Source organism: Neodiprion lecontei, chromosome 7, assembly GCF_021901455.1.
Source record: "Neodiprion lecontei isolate iyNeoLeco1 chromosome 7, iyNeoLeco1.1, whole genome shotgun sequence".
Classification (NCBI taxonomy): Eukaryota; Metazoa; Arthropoda; class Insecta; order Hymenoptera; family Diprionidae; genus Neodiprion; species Neodiprion lecontei.
The window spans coordinates 3,064,013-3,083,723 of record NC_060266.1 but is presented as its reverse complement, the minus strand read 5'-3'; the positions used below and the strand labels follow the sequence as shown (position 1 = coordinate 3,083,723).

General features: G+C 38.2%; 3 protein-coding genes across 3 annotated transcripts; 1 reads left to right on the top strand and 2 right to left on the bottom strand.

Annotated features, from left to right (window-relative positions):
• Positions 1 to 1,310: 1,310 nt before the first annotated feature.
• LOC107221788 (baculoviral IAP repeat-containing protein 5) lies at positions 1,311 to 4,357 on the bottom strand. The gene is made up of 4 exons (XM_015660913.2): positions 4,234 to 4,357; positions 3,686 to 3,895; positions 3,334 to 3,454; positions 1,311 to 1,821 (listed from the first exon to the last, which is right to left on the bottom strand). Exons 1-4 carry the CDS (start codon positions 4,245 to 4,247, stop codon positions 1,702 to 1,704), a joined length of 465 nt encoding a protein of 154 aa, XP_015516399.1. The 5' UTR covers positions 4,248 to 4,357; the 3' UTR covers positions 1,311 to 1,701.
• Positions 4,358 to 4,464: 107 nt separating this feature from the next.
• Positions 4,465 to 6,798, top strand: LOC107221787. The gene is made up of 3 exons (XM_015660912.2): positions 4,465 to 4,646; positions 4,781 to 4,981; positions 5,908 to 6,798. The coding sequence occupies exon 3, from the start codon at positions 5,982 to 5,984 to the stop codon at positions 6,726 to 6,728; it is 747 nt and encodes a 248-aa protein (XP_015516398.2). The 5' UTR covers positions 4,465 to 4,646; positions 4,781 to 4,981; positions 5,908 to 5,981; the 3' UTR covers positions 6,729 to 6,798.
• Positions 6,799 to 6,833: 35 nt separating this feature from the next.
• LOC107221799 lies at positions 6,834 to 19,660 on the bottom strand. Its single transcript, XM_015660928.2, has 20 exons — positions 19,181 to 19,660; positions 18,797 to 19,105; positions 18,040 to 18,689; positions 17,723 to 17,938; positions 17,308 to 17,637; positions 16,532 to 16,730; positions 16,263 to 16,435; positions 16,067 to 16,164; positions 15,693 to 15,954; positions 15,040 to 15,597; positions 12,096 to 12,327; positions 11,701 to 12,006; positions 10,595 to 11,238; positions 10,266 to 10,478; positions 9,881 to 10,201; positions 9,417 to 9,615; positions 9,154 to 9,326; positions 8,940 to 9,037; positions 8,572 to 8,833; positions 6,834 to 8,483 (listed from the first exon to the last, which is right to left on the bottom strand). Exons 1-20 carry the CDS (start codon positions 19,311 to 19,313, stop codon positions 7,944 to 7,946), a joined length of 5,916 nt encoding a protein of 1,971 aa, XP_015516414.2. The 5' UTR covers positions 19,314 to 19,660; the 3' UTR covers positions 6,834 to 7,943.
• Positions 19,661 to 19,711: the final 51 nt, after the last annotated feature.

Sequence of the window (19,711 nt, the reverse complement as noted above, 5' to 3'; positions counted from 1 at the left end):
ATTAATTATTCACACGTTAAAATCCTTGTCAAAAAATTCTCACAACGAGGTGAAATTATTAATTTATAATTTCTCCTCCTCCTTCCACCGACCATTTACTCTCAAAATTTCTTTCAAATAATTATTATTATCATCACCATCATTATTTGTATACGAATAAATTATGTATACCCGACAAGCGACTAGCTTTAAATCCCGCGAGTATTTCACGTGATTCTTAGTCCCGTTGCTGAAGACGAATATCGTCTGCATACATTAAATTAAACTTTCATGCTACAGATTAAACCACTACGTATTTTCATATGTACTTATATACCAGCAACTATACAACACATATGAAAGTATAGTGAGTCAGAGAACAGTGATTATAAATAATGGACGTATGTATTCAACTTTTGTACGTATTCGACTTTATCGGCTGTAAATTTTTTTGTAATATTCTAATATAATCCGTTTTTTTTTTTTTTTTTTTTCTTTCTTGTTTCTTCTTTTCAACGGATCTCGAAAATCATTGTTTTTTTTTCAATTACTCCTGACATTCGCACTGTATAACAAATTGTAATTTTTTTTTTATTTACTCAACACTCATGTGTGTTCGAAATTGTGAAAAATGATTTTTTTTTTCTTTGTCAGACGAATTCAACGTCGAAGATAGTTTCAAGACGAATTCCCTCTGATACTTGACGCGGAAAACTCCATACGAGATATTTCGAACTCGCGGTGCAACGACCAAGGCACGTGAGCAAAGCAACGATTAATCTTTTTCGGAAAAAAAAAAGATGTATAATTAACGAGATATAGAATCCCACTCTTCTCGCTTCTTTTATCGCATTCGAAGTCCGTCGTCTGTCTTCGGCTCTACAATAATATGATATAACGAGAAACAGTAAAGTAGTACATTTTTTTCTTCCCAGCCGCGTTGATCGGTGATGTTTTTGTTCTTTTCTTTTTTTTTCTTTGTTTTTTTTTTTTTAACAACTTATCTCCACCTTCTTGTATCTTTTCTAAGGTCATTAAATTTCTTCTTTTTTTTTTTTAATTTTACCCTGTTATTATATTATATTACCCTGTTATTTATATTTAGAATGCTTTTTCTCAAATTTCGTCAATTTCCGTTGATTTAATATTTCTTACCACAAATTGGCATCGTTCAGAATTTCGATAAACGTTTTATAATTGCCGATGACTATTTTAATCGGAGGTAAATGATAGCGATACAAAAACACTTAGTATTATAACTCATTACGTATCAAACAAGCGACTTAATAAGCATTGGCTGAAGACGTATAAAAAAAAAAAAAACAAATATTTAAGAAAAGTAGCAACGAAGATACGCTGATCAAGTCGTTGGGTATAATTTGCCATGGAAGTCTCGCTGTATTTTCCTCTGTGAATTATTCATCGCTGGGAATAAAAGTTTAATCGGAAACACTCGGATACTCTGTACAGGAAAGAACGAAAGGCAAATAACAAGACAACGCGGCGGATGATTTTTTTTTCGTTATCTTCGAATGAAGCAAGTTTTATTCTCAGCGTTCAGAAAGCAACATTGTAAAGTGTAAATGTAGGGAAGAAGCGAGATGATAAAAAGGCATACGTGTGTGATAAGTATAAAAGTGTAAAAACTACGGTAACTTAAAATTATATTAAAAGAAACTTTATGATTATGCAACAGGAATCGACGATCGATCAATTGATTCTTTAATTCAAGTTCACGCTGCGATTCGAAGGCTTTCGACTTCGCTTCCTCTTTGGAATCAGCTTCGACAGCTCCGCCACCTCCTCTTTTATCTCAGAAATTGCAGCCTCGTGTTTTCGCGTCTGTAAGAGAATTAGATAGAGAGCGAGCGGACGTTGAGATGGTTGTAAATTAGTGGAAGGAGTTGAGGTAACCCGAACTCGAGGATTCAGTCAGTCGATGGTCGAAAAGCGTGCGACGATAATAAAGCACTTAAAAAAAGTGATAAAGAGCCTGAGGACTGTTATTTTTCAGCTTATAATGCAATAAAACTTCGGTGTATATAACGAGTATAATATAAACTTGTCGAATATGAGATTAAAGAATTTTTGTATTAAAACCTGAGGCGAGATAAAAACTTGATGTTTTTCAATGCTACTCCATTTTTCGCATACAGTGTGGACGGAATATCGAATTCGAAAACAAGCAGGCTCAGTGTTTCAGGAACTGATTTAGATTCCAACAAAAAAAAAAAAGAACTTGGCAGTTTCGGAGCGGACAAAATATTTTTGAATCGCACTCTTCAACAATTTCAGGTTTTTTTCATCCCCAAAATTGTGCAAAACAGAGGTAAAAGTTTTGAAAATCGAAAAAAATTTACGTATTAAGGTATTCCGCTGCGCTGAGGTAATTTCGTACGATCTGGTCGATTGAAATCAGACACTGTGTAGATCGACGCGTATCAGAATTTATCATCAATTGGTAAATGTGTCGTAGATAAAGAGAAAAGGAAAACGAACCAGATGATATCTGCGTTGTGTTAAAGAGGCAATAAGCCAATAGAGAATTATCAATTACATCTGTGAGCGATGATAAAGGCCCGTGGCATGCTTGCCTATCGCGATAGCGTGCATACAGAATTTAATATGCTCTCCCAACAATCTTAACACCGGGATCACTCGCAAAAGCTTGTCAATAAATTGGTCGATGTTAAAAACGATTAATAATATCGATATACGAGGAGAATCTGGATGACGATTAATATCTTTGCAAATATATTGTTCGTGTCACGTGTCTACTATACTTCTATTCTTTTATCTCGACAGAGATAATTCAACAGCCTGTTCAATGTCAAATACCTGTCAAACAGGATTTTGCCATATAGATGCCGAGAATGAATTGTGGCAAGGGAAAAAAACATGTGTATTTCTTTGACCTTGTGATGCAACACTTGAACAATCTGAGATTCTATAAAATGCCTATAAAGGCTTTTAAGGTGATTTGGTCATCATTTTTTCGATCGATCAACGTTCTTTCATCCAAAGAACTCGTCGACACCGGCCAAATTGCGATAGACTACTGTTAAAGAACTTAGAAATATGAAGTATTGCTATGATAAATTTAGATATTAATTTCTATAAATATTCATAATAAAAATTTCGAGAAGTATGCATTTTTTGAACGTCATTTGAACTCGGATCTTTTTGCTTATCATATAATTGTTGAGTTTCATTTGAAACATGCGCATAATGCTGAAGAATTTTCAGTGATTGAATCTTTGCGGTTTATTGATTGTAATATGCAGAACCTTGACAAAACTTCACCGGTTAGATTCTGGATGAGAAAACAAAAAAAAAAAAAATTCAAACACTCACCAATGATTTCTTGGTGAATTCTTTTATTAGCGTGAATAGCTCTGGAACCGTCCAATCAAGCTCATCTTGTTTTCCGATTTTAATGTACGGACAAGATGGCATGTGCTTCAAATGTTCGCTCCTGTAAAACGCGTAAAATTCGAGATCAAAACTTTGAAAAGTAAATTGTCTGCACAGTTTATACTTGATGAACAATTTATAGGATGTGTTTTTGGGTGATAGGAGAACAAATAACAACTCGGACATTTTCTTTTATTCACAATCAATGTCAACTCCGTGCGAAGAACGTAAGCCAAAGAAAAAGAGTCGATGCAAAAATTTTACAAGTGGTATTTCAAGGACTTAAACCTACCAGGGATCGTCTTCCGAATCCCACTCGTCGAGCTGCTTGCTGCAGACGAAACACTCGACCAAATCTGGATCGTTTCGACCACCGATCAAGACGAAACCAGCGGCAGCCATTCGTTCTGGAGTGCAAACGCAGTCAGATTGAAATGGCCAGTTGTCAAACGACTCGAGTCTATTTTTTTTCCAGAATTGTGGATGGATACCTTGCAGCGAGCTGTCAAGGAGACAGAGGATACAAACTGTGTTAATAAGATCGGTGCGTAGTTTCCGCATTAAATTGTATTCGAAATAAAATATGAAACCCTGATGAAAAGCCTTAGACTCGGAGATTGATAGCAAGATTTGTAGCCGATGTGTAGAAAATGAATTAATTGAGTTATACATAACTGATCAGTTGAAGAACAGTCAATTAGAATCATAAGTGAGGTTCAGTTAGGTTAGAATAGCGACTCGGAAACAGATTCCGCTGGTCCTGATTATCGCAGAATGCTTTTCGAACTTATAAATAAGCGCTAGTCGAATAAGCAGATTACAATATTAATATTCACTTACTGTAGTATCTCCATATCGAAATTATTTAATAATTATTGTGATTTGTTTATTTTTTCGAATATACGAACAGCTCTGCTGGGTTTTTCACGTTAATTTGAAAATTCGATGTATCGAACTATCGATTCGAATTCTGTTGGGTGAAAAAACAATCGAACGATAGAAGCTGCAGTTTGAGCAGTTTCAAATGAAGTCGCGAGTGAGTCGGGAGTGCAAGCTGCAACGTGATTTCGAACTGAAGGATTGGAAATTAGAAGAGTTGAAACAGAAATCGTGAGCGGCTCATTTATCCAGAGACAACCGAGATTCGTCAGAAGCCTAAGAGTCTAAAAGCTAGGTCTATTCGTGCGTGAATATGGCAGAAGCATCTTTGCTCCGAGGGTGAATTTTCTCGTACGAAAATTCAATTGAGTATCGTAAGTATATCCTTCTTGCATAAAATTCCAGCCAATCAGATTCATTCCCTTCGAAACGAATGTCGTGTCTATTGTCTATGTACAATATTTAATCAACATTACCCATAATTCCTTGCGATTTTAACGGTCGGCAGTCCCCGCGAAAAGAATTGCCGGCGTCGTTTCTGCCTATCTTCACGTCGACTAGATTTCAAACAACGCGATGCGATTTCCGAGCTACGTATTATCACGATTATACGTCGCGTGGGGTTAATTAGGTGAAAAAATACCGTGGCGATTGGTTCATCAATTTTCATCGATAGATCAGACAGTCAGAAAACAGCGTCACAATCGAGGTATGTTATTACATACATCAATAACCGTTACAATTGTTACTTTGCGTACGTTGTACGATAGAAATATCCAGAACTCGTTGGTGATTCTAAACAATTGAACAGTAAAGATTGTTATACAAAGTATGTATGCCTACAACTGCATGATATCAACAGACGTGTTATGCAGCCATTTTCGTATGTTGAACACGTATGTTGAGCTTTGTTTTATGATTTTTACACCGAACAACATACGAGGTTATTATATTCGCTAATGTACTGCATCTTGACCAGATATCTCTTTCGCTGAATTCCAAACACTTGGCACATTTTGATACGCATGATTACTTTTGTCATCGATCTGTGAAGCGATACGATGAATTTATTGTTGACCTCTTGAGTCGTCGCTAACTTTGCTTGCGAGAATTCTAAGTCACCTGGTTGGAATTTCTGATCCAACGTTAGTTGAAATCTGTTAACTTATTAGCTTTGAAGATAATTTTGTCAAGTTGTTGACAATTGTATTCTACGAAAACAATAAGAAGCAAAGTTCTAGAGAGCGTAATTGTGATTAGTTGGAACGTTATTGTCGATGGAATGAAAAATAACTCGAATCTTTGCTGTAGTTTCTTCAGAATTTTTCCCATTCTCACACGATGTTCATTTCTTAGAACTCATTCGTACTTCATTCCTCAAAGCCACTCGCTAATTCATTCGGCAGACTGATTGAAGAAGGGATTAACAAAGAAAAAACAAAGTCATAATCGTAGTAATCAAGGTGATAATTTTTTTATAAACAAAAAACTGTTTGAAAAATTTGAGGAAATTTAATTGACCTGATGAATTAGGTAGAGAAAAAGTAAGAGTAAAAATAGGTAATAAAAACCAAGGATACCGAGATAACTATACTGACGTATTGTTTTTCCTTCGGTGTGCTTATGATTCTTCAGGCCCAACTGAGAAAAAATCAAAAGGCGGCAGCGTCGTATGAAAATTAAGAAGAATAGAGAATTAAGAATAAAAGATGTCGTCGAACGATGCTAAATATCCGTGCATAATATGTCAGCAGTTGACAAATTCAATAACTGATCTTCATAATCATCAGAAACATTTTCACACATCAGAAGAGTTGTCGATGTCGATTATACATCTTGTGCATTATATGTGCATGGAAAGAAATTTGATGATGGTGAAACAAATATTTGATACTTCAAACTATTCTACTGCGCTACAGCAATACTATGCCAACATTGGTCATAACTATTGTCCGGCTTACGAACCTAATAAAAATGCAAACATAGATGCTGAAAGCCGATTAAACACGGCGCATCATTACACTCCGTTGCAACTGCATTTTAGCGAAGAAAATAGCTCGATAATCGTCCCAAACAAGTGGGAAATTGAGTTTGGAAAGGTAGAGGAAATCAGCGACGAGAGTTTTGTCAATAGCGTAAACGGCATTTGCCGCGATTTGAGAAATATAGATAGGGAGAAAAAAGACTGTGGTAAAGTTGAAAGGCCTAAATTAACGGGCTCAAAAATTGATCGGAATAAGTGCAGAACCAGAAAAATTAGCGGGAGAACCGCAGCTGCTCACAAAAATAATGACAAAAATCATTGCAAGACTGTGATTTGGCAGAAGGAAAAAGAAAACTGTGGATTCTTGCAAAATGTACCGACAGGCGAAAGCTTACGAGGCAATGAAAGTTCCAATGTTCTGGGTCAAACGAGACTTTCGAACTTCGAAGAAACTTTTCTGTGCCTGCCGTGATAGAAAGAGTCAATTACTCTGGTTAAAGAAAAGATTTCAGTTTTTCAAAACGACTATTGAATACAGAATATTTTTCTTTATTATTTTTATCTTCTCTTTTTTTTCTGATTATATGATTTTATTTTTTATGATTAATAATCGTTAATCTGTGATTAATAAATTTACAACCATCGTTTTTAATATTTGGTAAAATATATTTGATAGGCTCGGCAAACAGCAAGCAATAAGTCTGATTATATTTTCAACTCTTTCAGTACAGTTTTATTTAAAATCCAAAAATTATAAAGCAAACAAAAAAAAAAAAAACTGAATTGTTTCACCACTTTTGTGCAACTTCAGTTCGAGGTTGGCTAATTTACTTTTATTATGTGTTTTGTATTTTCTGGCGTTTTTTTATTTCCATAAATAAGTTTATTTGTCATTTTGCACGATTTTTTTGTTTCTTGTCGTTATAGCTATTTTTTGTTTACTTTAATTTCATTTCATACGAATATCGTTTCATAAAGTTCTGAGATTTTTGTTTATTGGTAAATATGGTTTTTTTTCTATTCTTTCAAAACAAGTATCCCAATTTTAATATTACCGATTAACAATTAACAATTAACAAAAATACAAACCAAGTAATATATAATATCATACCAGATGAAATAATTTCGAATAACACTTATACAATATATCCTATGATAGTCAAATAATATCAATAAGAGTATTATTATCACCAGTGGGAAAAAAAAATATTGGGTAATGGGAAAAAAATTTTCTTCCTTTTTTTTCACATTAAGAAATAATAGAGACTGATTAAAATATAGAATTAAGGTGAAACTAGATATAAAAGATGAACGTAGCTATACATTATGTTTTCTTTTGATTTGTGATATTTGATTGCTTCAGAGGTAAAAAAAAATATAGTAATCGTTTCAATTTTACATTTCTTCCCTCCATTTTTCGATTCTAGATTTATGATTACGTAGACAATTATTTTAAACGAGTAATTATGAATAGTAAGCATTTCTTTCCTGTTTTGTTTTCTCAGAAAATGATAATATCATTCTGGCCATTTAGTTTCTGAAACGCATATCAAATGCGTAAAAATGATCGCGAGTGCATCAGATGTTGTTTTATAAACGTAGAAAACTTAATTGAAAAAATAATATGTCCATACACAGAGTAAATTCTGTCTAAATTACATTTTATTCTCTTCTGATGTCCATACTGCTAATAACAGTCCATATCGTTGACATTGTGTCTCTCGTGAGCAACAATGATATCGTCGATGACAGAGCTGAAGCTGTTTGTATAGGTTTTTAGCCATCGATTTTTTTCCTCTATGTAAGCGTTCACGTCAAAGCCGAGTACCGAGTGGAGAAATTCGTTTGTTCTGACTTTTGATATATATTGGAGTTTCTCAGATTCTGATGACTCTCCGTCGATGCTTATATTCGAAGGGTTGTAAACAGAGCCCAGAAGACTCATGTCGTCGGCCTCTGCGATCAGGTCGATTATATCGGTCGGTATCACTGACTGACATTCAAACTCTCCCGTTTCGCTTCGAGTGTTAACACCCGTCTGATTCTCAGCTTGCAGTAAAACTTCGAAATCCACTCTTTCTTTGTTACGGTCCCGAGGGACATCGCCTTCTGTACTATGAGACAGAGTTATCTTATATTTGACAAATATTTCCTGCAACATCTTCACTATTTCTCCAGACGTTTTGCATACTTGAAAATCACTGTCTTCCAGCGTGGTTAGAAGTACCTACGGAAAAATTATTCAGTTAATTTCAGACGAGTTAACTGCTAAGAGGAACCGCACTTTCGCATTTTTTAAAGGGAATTAAGTTTACCCCCAAGCAATTTTGGCGCGCCAACTCGTCTAGAGCCTTTAAAATTCTTCTTCTTATTTCGTTCTCATCAAGGGTAACTATTTTCTTATGTTCTTTGGAAAATGTATGAGTGGGAAATGCTCCGTCAAGCATTCCTTGATCATTCAGATGCGACGTTATAAATTGAGTCCAGAACTGAAGTGCGTTTACTTTGACTTCCCAGTGAAGATCCAAGACCGCTGCCATAGACATAGCCTCTGCCATTTCATGGATTGTTGATTTTCTGTAAAAATTGTCAGCGAATCATGAAGTGGCTTGAATTTCACCTACTCCGCTAAATACTTGTTCTCGATCAATTTACCCTGTTAGAAGAAAATCTTTGAACTTACGGCCACTTCCTATGAACGTACAACTCTTTGACAAGCATGACCGCTTCTCTTCTCACTATTGCTTCGCTTTCGTTAGCGATCAAGTCAATGGCCATTCTCTAAAAGTGACAATACAGGGTATTTTATAATTTACATTTAAGACTGATTTCTTTTAATTCAGAAATCATTCAATCGTTTATCATTTCAACAGAATTATGCTAAATGGTCGGTTTACCGGCAAATCAAGATGACACAATTTTTCATCCCATATTCGATTTATCCTGACAAAAGTTACAATGCAGGTGAGTGCCGTTGCTCTAACGTAGCTTTCGCCATCCTTTGTCGCCACGTCCACGATTAGTTGTGGAAATTCGTTCCCGAGAAGTAAATCTTGAAAAGCTGGATATTCTGGAGCAAAAGACACGATAAAGACAGCGATTAGTTTAAAAATCCCAAGTTTCGTTTATATTCTTATTCTAACTCTTGACGCGGTCTTACTGTCTTCAGATATCGTCGCGATTGTGTTGATCACTTCCAAAACGCTGTCTCTAACCTCCCAGTTTGGATCGTGTACCCTCTTGTACAATACCTGTCGCATTTCGTTCGTCAGACTGTCCGATGTCACGAGCAGGGCCAAATTTGGTGCCATAAAATTCTGAATCGCCAGTTTGCACAGCGAAAGTGCTTGGAGACACACCTGAACAATATTAAGTCTCATTCAAACAAGCGTTCAGCCAAGAGTCAATGATATAAAATTATTTCGCAATGGCTAAAGGGTACCCAGACATCGAGCCCTAAACTAATTGAAAAGAAATTATACTCATTTTGCAGGTTTTGAGCCTCAAACTTTTTACCTCTGTGAGTTATTTTTTTACTTTGCTCGCTTCTTCCTAGTTTTTCTTCGCAACTCATTTTTATTTACAAACTAACTTTACCAAAACGCATGAAAATACTATGCGTACCTTGGGTATGGCGTTTGGATGATTCAGGATTGTTTGAGCCATTGAAAGAATGCCAATGGTTTCCAAACACTCTTGCCACTTGAGTTTATACTTCTGTAGAATTATTGTGAGACCTTCGAGCAGTGCTACCAAGAGTTGCGGACATTGCGCTATTGGATCGCCATAAAGAATTCCCTTGTATCTTGGTACGTGGCGATTTACATGCTCGTTTCTCTGCTCTTGAGACGAAGTCGCGGGTGGGCTTTTCGGTTCTTCGTTTGTCGCAACTACGTACTGCTTTAGAACGTGCGACATCAATTGAAATATGATTACCGCGCTGTTCTGCAATAAAAAAAAAAAAAAAACATCAAACGTTTGGAAACGTGAGATAGAAGCTTTTACTCACCCTGTCTATGAGGTCTATGGTCTCCAGCGCTATTTGAATAGACGTTTTGGCGATTAACTCAGTCGGCAAATCTCCTCTGATCAAAATGTCGCGACTCATGTAGCCTAGTCTCTGGGTGTAAGTATTCGTTACAGCAAAGAGTTTGAGCATAAAGATTTCCAATACGTCCTCAGCCAGATCAGGAAGCCGCATACAAACGGTCAGTGGCATGATCTGTGTAACACATTTATTAAAATGGTTTTTCCTTCCATACTCGAGATGAAAATGAATTCTTAGCGGTCAGAATTTTGAACTAAAATATCGATGTTCGATTATTCTGAAGATCGTACCATTAGAATCACCACGTGGATTTCCATCTTGTGTTCACTAGGCTCTTTTAAAGCGCATAGGCTAGTAATCTTCTTCCAGTACGTTAAAACGAGTTTTCCGCCCCTTGATATGTCGAGAATGAGTTTTTTAGCAACCAGCATAGAGTCTATGTAACGTAAATTGGTTGCAAAAACTTTCCACGTTTGGCTGTCGGCGGTCCCATCCGTTTCATTGACTCCATCTTTCAGTCTCATGAACAACAGTAAGTACACAAGTTTCATAATGTGTGCATAGAAGTTTGTGCTTATGCAGGTTTCGAACAATCCTTTTATCCTGCATTCCAGATTCGCCATCGACTCTAAGAGTCGGGGTATCGTGTTATCCATACTGGCAAACAGTGTGTTTTCCATTATTGCTGTGAGCAGAGCTAACGTAGTAAGAAGCTCAGAATTTTGCTCGAGGTAATTTTCTTCCATCGAAGGGTGAACCTGAGAACTGAAATTGTTCCTGACCAAAGGTTCAACAGCTTTGGAAATAACCTGTTCGCAGAATGTCGTGTTTCCTGATTCGGCCAGCAACAATTTCCAAACAAAATTTTGACTCTCTCTGGTCACGTACAGTGTGTGGTTAGAATGGCAAAACCGTATCACATCTCGCCAGGTTTCTGTAGAAATGACAATAAAGTGTGTGTGTGTGTGGAAAGTTCATTACTTTGAATGCATTAAATAAATTGACTATGACAACAAGACAGTGTTTTCTACTTGGAAACGCTAAATTGTCAGAATTGATAAATTGTGACTAGTAATTTACATTGTATCGAGTCAAAATTGAAATATTAATTCAAGTTGAGGTAGTAAAGAACAAATTGCAGTTTTCCTGGTTTCAATAATCAGAGATAACGAATGAGAAGATACTTGACAATTGTACTGCAAGTTGTTGCTTGGCTGGTGCAACAAAAGAAGTTTGAAAAAGAGTAATTCATGTCTAAAGAACATACATGAAACATTGGGAAAATCACTGTTCCAAGCAAAGTTTGAAATATTCTGTTGTTTATCTAGCTTTCCTTGTCTTATGCAACTCTCGTTTGCCACTATGGATGCGTGTGAAATGTTTATCAACGTTTTACCAGCCTCGATAATCCACTGCCGTCCGCTTTTGTGCTTAACAAACTCGAGCAGCATGCCCGTATAGGCCATTTTGACAGAGGCCTGGAGGTTTGCATCATTTAGGGCAAAGGCGGCGCTCAGTTTCTTGAATATATCTTCACGGTACCAGAAGAGGAAGTCAAACTCATCGCGACCCAAGAGTCCAACTAGCTTGACGGTGAACACCATCACAGCCTGACAGGGCTTCTTTTCCGCGGTCCAAGTGTTCAGAGCTTTCAAAACCCATTTCTGCAAAACGGATTTGTCGATTTCTTCGTTTGGGCAACCTGGAAGAATTGCAAACGTCCATTGTCCAAGTTCTCTGCGTAATTGGCACCGTGGAGGTAAGTGATTACGAATATTGTCCATAACTTACATCTGTTGGAAATACCCTTCTCGATGTGGGTCAGCAGTATGTCGAAGTAAGTCGTCGAAGAGATGTAGTAGTCGGGCAGCAAGAAAAGATTGAGAACCTCCTTGAGCTTGTCCAATCTATCGGGAGACTTCTTTGAGGACATTGCAAGTGGACTTATGCCAGCAATCGTATTTGCACGATAGTATGAATGGTGTGTAAGTTTATCCGGCGATCGGTGCAAAGGATTACTTATTTATTGCCAAAACATTGTCAATCTCAGCCAGATGGACACTTTTTGTCTCTAGAGCAAAAACTCTCTTTGTGTCAGTTTCAAGTTTTGCAGATGACTGTGTTCGGTTGCTGTGATATTTTATGCACACATTTGTGTATGTAAGTGTGTTCCTGAGTGTGTTCAGTTATATAAAGACGACATGGGGCATAAATGTTTTTTTTCCTTTAGATTGATTATGTATTTCTTTGTCGTCTTCGTCTTCTTTTGAACAAATAATTTTCATTGCTTGTGACTTGTATGTGTGTAGTGTGCTACAGGTGCATGTCGTCGTTGGCTTCCCCGCATAACGTTAATTATTTACCGCGACCAGCCGACTTATTCTGCACGCGTTATTTGCATACTTGAGTTCTTCCCCACTCGCAGATTTTTAATTGTAACAGGGAAATGGAATGACTTAAGGAGGTAGACGGTTGGTAATCAGCTACCATTGCGCATTTAATGTGGAAAAAATACATATATCTGTAATTATATCACACTAATGATAACACTGGCGTCCCTCACTCCTCATATTGACATCAGGCTCGTGCGTTGAATCCACGACACATGTTGATTATGATGATTGTACGATGGTATTCAGGAACTACTGTGATTCGTGAAGCCTAATGCTGTGGACTACGCATGCGCGTGTCGCGTGCAATCAGAGCATGCGTGCTGTCATGGTAGCAGAGAGCTGCATTGGAGTCATAGGCATCCTTGTCTAGTTCCACATGCCAGACAAGGATGCCTGTGGCTCCAATGCAGCTCTCTTCTCATGCGAGAATGTTGCATTTTTCGCTCTATTCTTATACATCTATGGTGCTGTCACCAATTTCCTCAATACGCAACGTGTTTGTTTGCCACAGCACGAGAGCCGTCGTCTCCAATGGCTACGCTTGTTCACCCTTGGTTTCCTAAAATTCGGTACATACATTCCACACCTTGATATAGCCATCTGGAAAGACAAGAAGAAGAAAGAAACTTTCCAGAATTCCTTACGGTTACGTTGCCAGTAGCATCCACTGAAACGTAATTTCACGTCTCTATTTCAGTGGTGGCAGCACTCGCGACGCGAAATGTCATCACACGCAGCGTCATTTCGATTCGAGCGTCGGTGCGTTCCGGGCGGATTCAAACGGGGTTACCAATCGTTGGTATTGGCGACTTGATCTCTAAAGACATCACGCTCCGCATGATGGAAAAATGTATCAGATTCCAATCTCTCTTAGATCGTTTCTCTCGAAAATTTGTTGGCGCGAATCCGCGACCGTTTATTCCGGGGGTGAGGCGATCAGCGCCTTGATCGATGCGAATTTTGTCATCACCCGAGATTTAGTTTCGGAAAATGTGTAGAGGAATGATTAATACTATCCACATGCACATGAAAAATTACATCTTGATTACAAGAATATACATATATTTACAGAGATTTTCACAGTTTAGTTTCGAAAACTATCTGAAATTTTCATTCGTTTCACTCATTGATACGAATAATTTATCTTTACACTTTTCTCTACTGATTTTTTTCATTTCCTGAGTGCGTAAGTCATTCTCGAGTGGTCTACCTGCGCAATCAATATTGAACTCGCAACGTATTTTAATGTAAATAATGAATTACTGACAAATAGCAATCCATTCTCCAACCAATTGTACGTCAAATGTTGAATAAGTGTAATTAAATGCTGCTACTAGAAAAATATCAAGATATAATTCATTAAACACTTAATAAGAATTCGTCTTATGATTCTCTCGAATTCATATGAAGCCCCATTTCATTCATTTGAATCAGTCATTTAAATTCACCTCAACTTATGCGCTGCATAACCCATTTGAAATAATTTGAATTCACGTCAATTTATGCAAATTAGGTACTTGCAATGACGTGAAGTTCGTTGGAAATTGTTTTGTTATTCAAACTTGAACAGTTTTAGATGCGTCGATTGTGTGGTGAAGTCATTTGGAAGGTTTTCAGTTTCGCAATCATTTGCGCGCTTGATTACGATACACTGAGCTCTTCGCGTAAAAACTTAAGTTATGTGAAATTTATGTGAAGTGGTGATCAAGTGAGTGGTGATCAGAATGGATTGATAGTTGACAAAGTTTCTCCGATGATCGGACGGTAAGTTATCATCAGATCCATTATGCATGATTTTAATAATCATGTAACCATCGCGCCATTATATGTATACCTTTTACATAGACAGAGTAAATTCCTAACGACTGTATGCAGATCGGACGTTTGCTAAAATTGAATGCGCACGCGCCACGATCCGAGAGCAATTGTTTGCCAGGTCGACCAACTGTCCCTAACCTCAAAAATTTGGCCAGTTATGAAATGAGCATAACTACCTCCGAAAACATTTTTGAGGTTACATTTGTGACGGTTGGTTGCCCTGGCAGACAGTTGATCTCGGATCGCGGCATGTGCGTATTCAATTTTAGTAAACGAAGGACGATGCAGTCGTTAGAAATTCACTCTGTTTATAATAATCGAGTGCAAAAGAGAAATTGTATTCGATATTATGCTTCCGTTTATGATTTGGTTTTGATAACTGTACAGATATCAGGTCATGGTCAGTCAAACAGAATGCGATGTCTGTAAAATTGTAGTAGGTATACTATAAAGTACAGAAACCAAGCTTATTTACTTGTATTTCAATTTCAAACTTGATCGCCCCGTATTAGATAAATCGGTCAATGACAATTCATATCAGTCGTGTTATTTCCTTCATTGTGAGCAATGATAATGTCTCTAACGACAGATTCGAAATTGCTCGTGCACATCTTCTCTAGCGAGTTACTTTTTTCGTTTATGAAACTGTCGACGTCACACGTTACAACGGATTGTATGAATTCATTTCTTCCGACTTTAGACGCGCGTTCTAACTTCTCCTCATTGGTCAATTTTCCGTTGGCGTTTATGCTCATCTGATGCATGCCTTCGTTAACTGGTGAAAAAAAATTCACTTCCTTAGCGTCTGTAAACGAGTTTATAAGGTTCGCTTGCAACTCCTGATTATCTTCGGATTCTCCAGTTTCACTCTGCAGATCCGCACTCCAACGACTTAGACTGTTGTTGTCCGGTGATGAGTTGCCGGATGTCGTAATACGGTCTTGATTGCGATAAGCGGTTTCCATGCTGCAAGACGGGCTTATCTTGTAAGTTACGAAAGATTGCTTAAGTCTCTTTACTATGTCTCCGGATGCTTTGCGGACTTGGAAATCACTTTCGTCTTCTAAAGTGACAAGGAGTACCTGCAGTGCAAAAGTTTGTCAACGAATTTTCAGTATAATCAACTGTGATAAAGGCACGTGTCTAAAACACTTTTAAAATGAAATTGAAAACTTACACCGAGGCAACTGCGATTCGCTAATTCGTCGAGGGCCTTCAGAATCCGTTTTCTTATTTCCTGTTCGTCGAGGGAAACTATTTTTCTATGTTCCTTGGAAAATGTGTGGGTCGGAAACGTTCCGTCTAGCATACCCTGGTCGCAGAAATGCGATTTTATAACTTCTTTCCAGAATAGAATCGCGTTCACTTTGACTTCCCAGTCAAGATCCGAAATGGCCACAACACACATTGCTTGCGTCATTTCGTTCACCGTTGATCTTCTGCAAAAGTCATGAACCCAAAGCGTTAGTCACGGAATGATTCGAATGCTTGTCGAAACGTTTTGTTCATCACTTTGATTTACATCGTTAAAGGGGAACATTTGAAACTCACGGCCATTTCCTTTGAACGTACAACTCTTTGACAAGCATAACCGCTTCTCTCCGCACTATCGCTTCGCTTTCGTTGGTCATTAGATCAATGGCTAATTTCTGAAAGAAAGAAATCGTGGTGATTCGTCACGCGTGAGACATCACAAGTGAATTTTTTACACCGTTCAACAAAACAACGTCAAAAGTGATCGACTTACTGGCAAATCAAGATTGACAAATTTTTCGTTCCATATTCTGTTTATTTTGACAAAAATTATTATGCATATGAGCGCCCCTGATCGAACGTAACGATTGTCGTCGTTTATGGCCATGTCGATTGTTAGCTCTGGGAATCCATTCACAATGAGCAAATCTTGGTAGGCTGGATATTCTGGAAAAATGATTTTATAACGTAGGGATTAAATTCACAGTACTGAACTTGGTTCAAATATTTTTTCATTATTTAATTCTTGTTCTGGGGTCTTACTGTGTTCCGATATCGTCGCAATCGTTCTAATCACGTCCAAAGTACTAGTCCTGACCTTCCAGTTAGGATCGTGCATTCTTTTGTACAAAATGCATCCCATTTCATCCTCGCGACTGTCGGATTGTACCAACAATGCCAATTTTGGTGCCATAAAATTTTCCACTGCCAATTTGCACAGTGTCAGTGCTTGGACACATACCTTGAATGATATTAGGACAAGTGAACATGAATACTTGAAATTTATTCCAAAGTAAATAGAGACCAATTGATCAATTTGGCGCTATCCAACTTTGTTGTCTTTACTCGTGCGATGAGATATTTGAATCTTGACGAAAATAATTTATATCGCACAAATTCATTTGAAATGCCACATACGATGTTTTTTTTTTCAAATACCCAACACTCATGCTTTGGAAGTTGCGTAAAATAATCTCTGACAAGCCGAAGACATCGTTGACAACTATTATTGTATGCTCTAAGATTAAGTACGAAAACTCTTTTGAAAATTCCTAAGTATTAAAATTCTTGAAATTTGAATACCAAGTATTATATCCGTAAATATTCACACATTCATTGAAATCTCGTGACTTTGCTAATAGTTATTATCTGTTTTTCAAGAATTTTTATTGAAATTGTAGGTATTTGAAAGTGGAAGGTTTCAAGATAGGTTCAATGAGTTGACACTGTGTGATTGATCAATGCTAAGCTCTTCGAACGAACGTATCATTGGTAGATCGTTTGTATCTAAAAGATTCAAAAATCAGGTACAAACTGACCTTCGGAGTGATTTTTGGATGATTGATGATGTCTTCTGCCAGGGTGAGAATGCTTATGGTTTCCAAACAGTCTTGCCACTTGAGTTGATACTTGGTCAGAATCGTCGCGATACCGTCCATCAGTGTAGACAAGAGGTCTGGGAATTTGATAATCGGATCCCCGCGGACTCGCCACTTTCGTCTATCAATTCTTACATTCTTTATGTCGTCTTGTTTGAGATCTGCGAAACCGGCGCAACTCACTTCGTTCGGACACATTTTACTGCTCCGCAAGTTAACGTAGTTGTTCAACGTGTGCGACATCACTTGAAATATGACCACCATGCTGTCCTGTGAACGAGAAGAATGTCGAGGATATTGTAAAGTCACAACACTGTTCATTATTACCAAGTTAATGGGTTCGATCAAAGCTTACTCTGTCAACGATGTCCAGGACATCGATTGACAGCCGGGCCGAAGTTTTGGCGATATCTTCCGCCGGTAGGTCATCGTCGTTGAGAACGGTACTTCGAACCATGTAGCTCAATCTCTGGGTAGCGGGGTCAGTCATTGACATAAGTTTGTATGCCAACGTTTCGATTATATCCACATCAACCTCGCCTCTCGCTACGCATGATGACATCGGCATTAGCTGCAAGTGAGAAACAAGACTGAGATGAAATACCGCAAACATGATTCTCGTTATAAGTGAACAGATTGGAATCCTCCGATCCCGATCTGACTTCTTCTTACCATCATCAGAATGGCGTGATGCTCGATTTTTTTATCGTCGGGTTCATTGATTTCGCATAACTTGTTCATCCTTTTCAAGTAAGTCAAGAATATTTTTTCGCCTATGACGATGTCCTGGATGTGTCTCTTGACTATCAGCACCGATTCGATGTACCTTAAGCTATCCTTGAATACCCTCCAAACTTCTTTCTCGACCACTCCGTCGGGTACCGTCATTCCGTCCTTTAGTCTTGTGAACACAATCAGATACATCAGGTTCATAATGTGACGGTAGAAACTTTGGCTTGTGCATGTTTCGAACAAGATTTGAAGCTGCAAATCTAGACTCGTCATCGTCGCCACAAGACGCGGTATGGTGTTGTCCATCGTGGCGAACACCGTTTTCTCCATTACCTCAGTTATCAGTTCCAACGAGGTGAAAAACTCGGCATTTTGTGCCGGATTGTTGAGATCTTCGAGCTCAGGATGAACCGGAGTGGCGATATTGCGGTTGATCAGAGGCTGGGCGATCACCGAAATCACTTGTTCGCAAAATGTCGTGTTCGACGATTCGGCGAGGAGTAATTTGCAGACGAATTTTTTACTCTCTCTGGTCACGACCTGCGGCTGTTTACTCGATTCGGTGAGTTTGACCACTTCTTTCCATGCACCTGTGAAACGAATCATATTCACATCGTGTTTGATATTGCTTCCAAGATGAGACTTTGGTTCTCGATTAATGTTATTAGTTGATCGTCAAACCTCGGTTCACGCTCACCAGACTCGATGATCCAACGTCGTCCGCTCTTGTGATTAACGAATTGGAGGAACATTTCAACGTAGGCAACCTTAACGGACGTCTGAATGTCGTCTTTCTTGAACGCGAAAGCTGCGCACATTTTTTTGAACGCATCCTCGCGGTACCAGAATAGAAAATCGAACTCGTCGCGACTGAGAAGTCCAACCAATTTCACGGTGAACACTATCACTGACTGACTTGGTTTCTTCTCGGCCGAAGTCCATGCTGCCAGTGCGTTTAGAACCCATTTTTGCAGGATCGACTTGTCGATGTCGCAGCTTCTGCAACCTGTGCAACGTGGTAAAAAAAAATGCTTTGATCTCGATTTCAAAATAAAGATACGCAAAGTTTGAAAAATCTTACATCTGTTTGAAATGCTCTTCTCGATGTGTGAAAGGAGATCGTCGAAGGTCGATTCTGACGCCGCGTTGTAATCCGGCCGTTGAATAAGGCCGAGAATTTCTTTGAGCTTCGCGTTTCTGTTCGAAGGTTTCATGATCACTATGCGATCACATCGGTGTTGTTATAACTGCACTTTAAAATTATTTGTTTCCAATTACTCCGTCGCTTTCACATTGTAATAATACTCGCCTATGGTGTAAACTATCTACGCACAATTGCACTCACAACATGCGAGGAGTGGTTGGTCACTTCTACCGTCCGCTATCCGTAGGAAAACACAACGAACAAAGTGAATACCAAGAATGGTATGAACCGACTGAGACGGCGCGGTGTAGTTGCGTAAAAGAACGCTACAGCAGCGTAGCAAAGATTAGATAAACAATCTTCCCGGAATATAATCTTTTCCAGCAATGTGTGCGAATGCAAGACGCATACACACACTTCAAGTCAGACAACCAGTAACGAGACTGGCTAATAAATACCTACTATCGG